The 1,225-nt window shown below is 38.5% G+C and overlaps 1 protein-coding gene across 1 annotated transcript; it reads right to left on the minus strand.

Moving 5' to 3' along the window:
- Nucleotides 1–327: 327 nt before the first annotated feature.
- Nucleotides 328–931, minus strand: LOC110190599 (uncharacterized). The gene has a single exon (XM_020961193.2). The coding sequence runs from the start codon at nt 811–813 to the stop codon at nt 601–603; it is 213 nt and encodes a 70-aa protein (XP_020816852.1). The 5' UTR covers nt 814–931; the 3' UTR covers nt 328–600.
- Nucleotides 932–1,225: the final 294 nt, after the last annotated feature.

The raw sequence follows: 1,225 nt of genomic DNA on the forward strand, positions 1-1,225 counted from the left end.
CACAAAAAAAGCGAGAATATACTATAACAAATAAGTAAGAACGATATCTAAAGAAACGAAATTATAAAACTAAATGAAAAATTATATATAAAATAAATACATACAAAAGGAAGTAAAGCATAAACATAAAACCCAAGAAATTATATATATACGAGAACTCAATGTATGTAATAAAAGTATAAAACTAAATAAATAAAATATTAAAAAAGGAATAAACCGAATATTACAAATGTCTGGTGTTATATTTTTCTCATCGATTGCCGATCGATTGATGTCATTGCCCATTTGATTTAATGACTTAATGACGCAGAAAAACGACGCAATATATTCGTGTAAATACTACGCGCTAGAAAGCATTTGCATTTATTTTATTTTATTTTTTAATCTTTGTTATTATTTTTAATGCCAAGGTACATGACAGATCGTAGCGCTGGCTTCGTTTTGGATTCGATTAATTCTACATATATCGGCCTTACAAAATACTATACACAATAAATACAAAGTGCACGCCAAAAAAAATATACATATGTTGTATGAAGAGAAGAACTACATTAGGAACATGTCATTAGGGCGGAACTGGAGGACTCTGGATCACTCTGCTCAATCCCGAAGGAAGCTGCGATTGTACTTCTGCAGCCGGACACTCTGGGGCGCCTTTTGGCTGCGATCGAACTCGCAGAATTTGTTCGTCTTCACCATCCGGGGATTGGGTCCAGCGGAGGTCCTCCAGTACACCGTTTGCACAGCATTCCGGCCAGCAATGTAACGGGTGGTGGCACCCACCAAGTGGTTCACTTTATTGGCAGCAGACATCTTGTGAGTTTTATGGTTTTTGGATATTTGGCTTAATTTATCACAGTTGGGTTGCTCTGGGGCTGGGATTTGTTGAGTGATTTTGTTCGACTTTCTCGCTGGTTCAACTCATGGGCGCGCACAATTCGTTTCTGTGGTCCCAGCTCGCTCTGGATCCGGTATTTATAGCCGACATGGCGATGGCCTTATCACTGGACACGACACTATCTTTTGAGTAGTGGTTCGCAGCTTATCAGGCATTCGGATGATGGTTGCCGGTGCTCAAAGGGTTGCTAATTGATTAGCTTATTACCAGGTTATTGTTTTGTGTTATTTTTTTCTGGCAATGCAATTGCAATCCGGCAAAGTGCGACTTATTTTCCAACCAAAAGTTTGTTGGCATTTGGCAAATGGTCTTGTTTAGAGCTGTCTA

This window comes from Drosophila serrata, unplaced genomic scaffold, assembly GCF_035046125.1.
Source record: "Drosophila serrata isolate PLE 108 unplaced genomic scaffold, ASM3504612v1 contig_272, whole genome shotgun sequence".
Taxonomy (NCBI): Eukaryota; Metazoa; Arthropoda; class Insecta; order Diptera; family Drosophilidae; genus Drosophila; species Drosophila serrata.

Coding starts and splice junctions, on each gene's coding strand:
- LOC110190599 (XM_020961193.2), bottom strand. CDS start 813: ATGTCTGCTGCCAATAAAGTGAACCACTTGGTGGGTGCCACCACCCGT.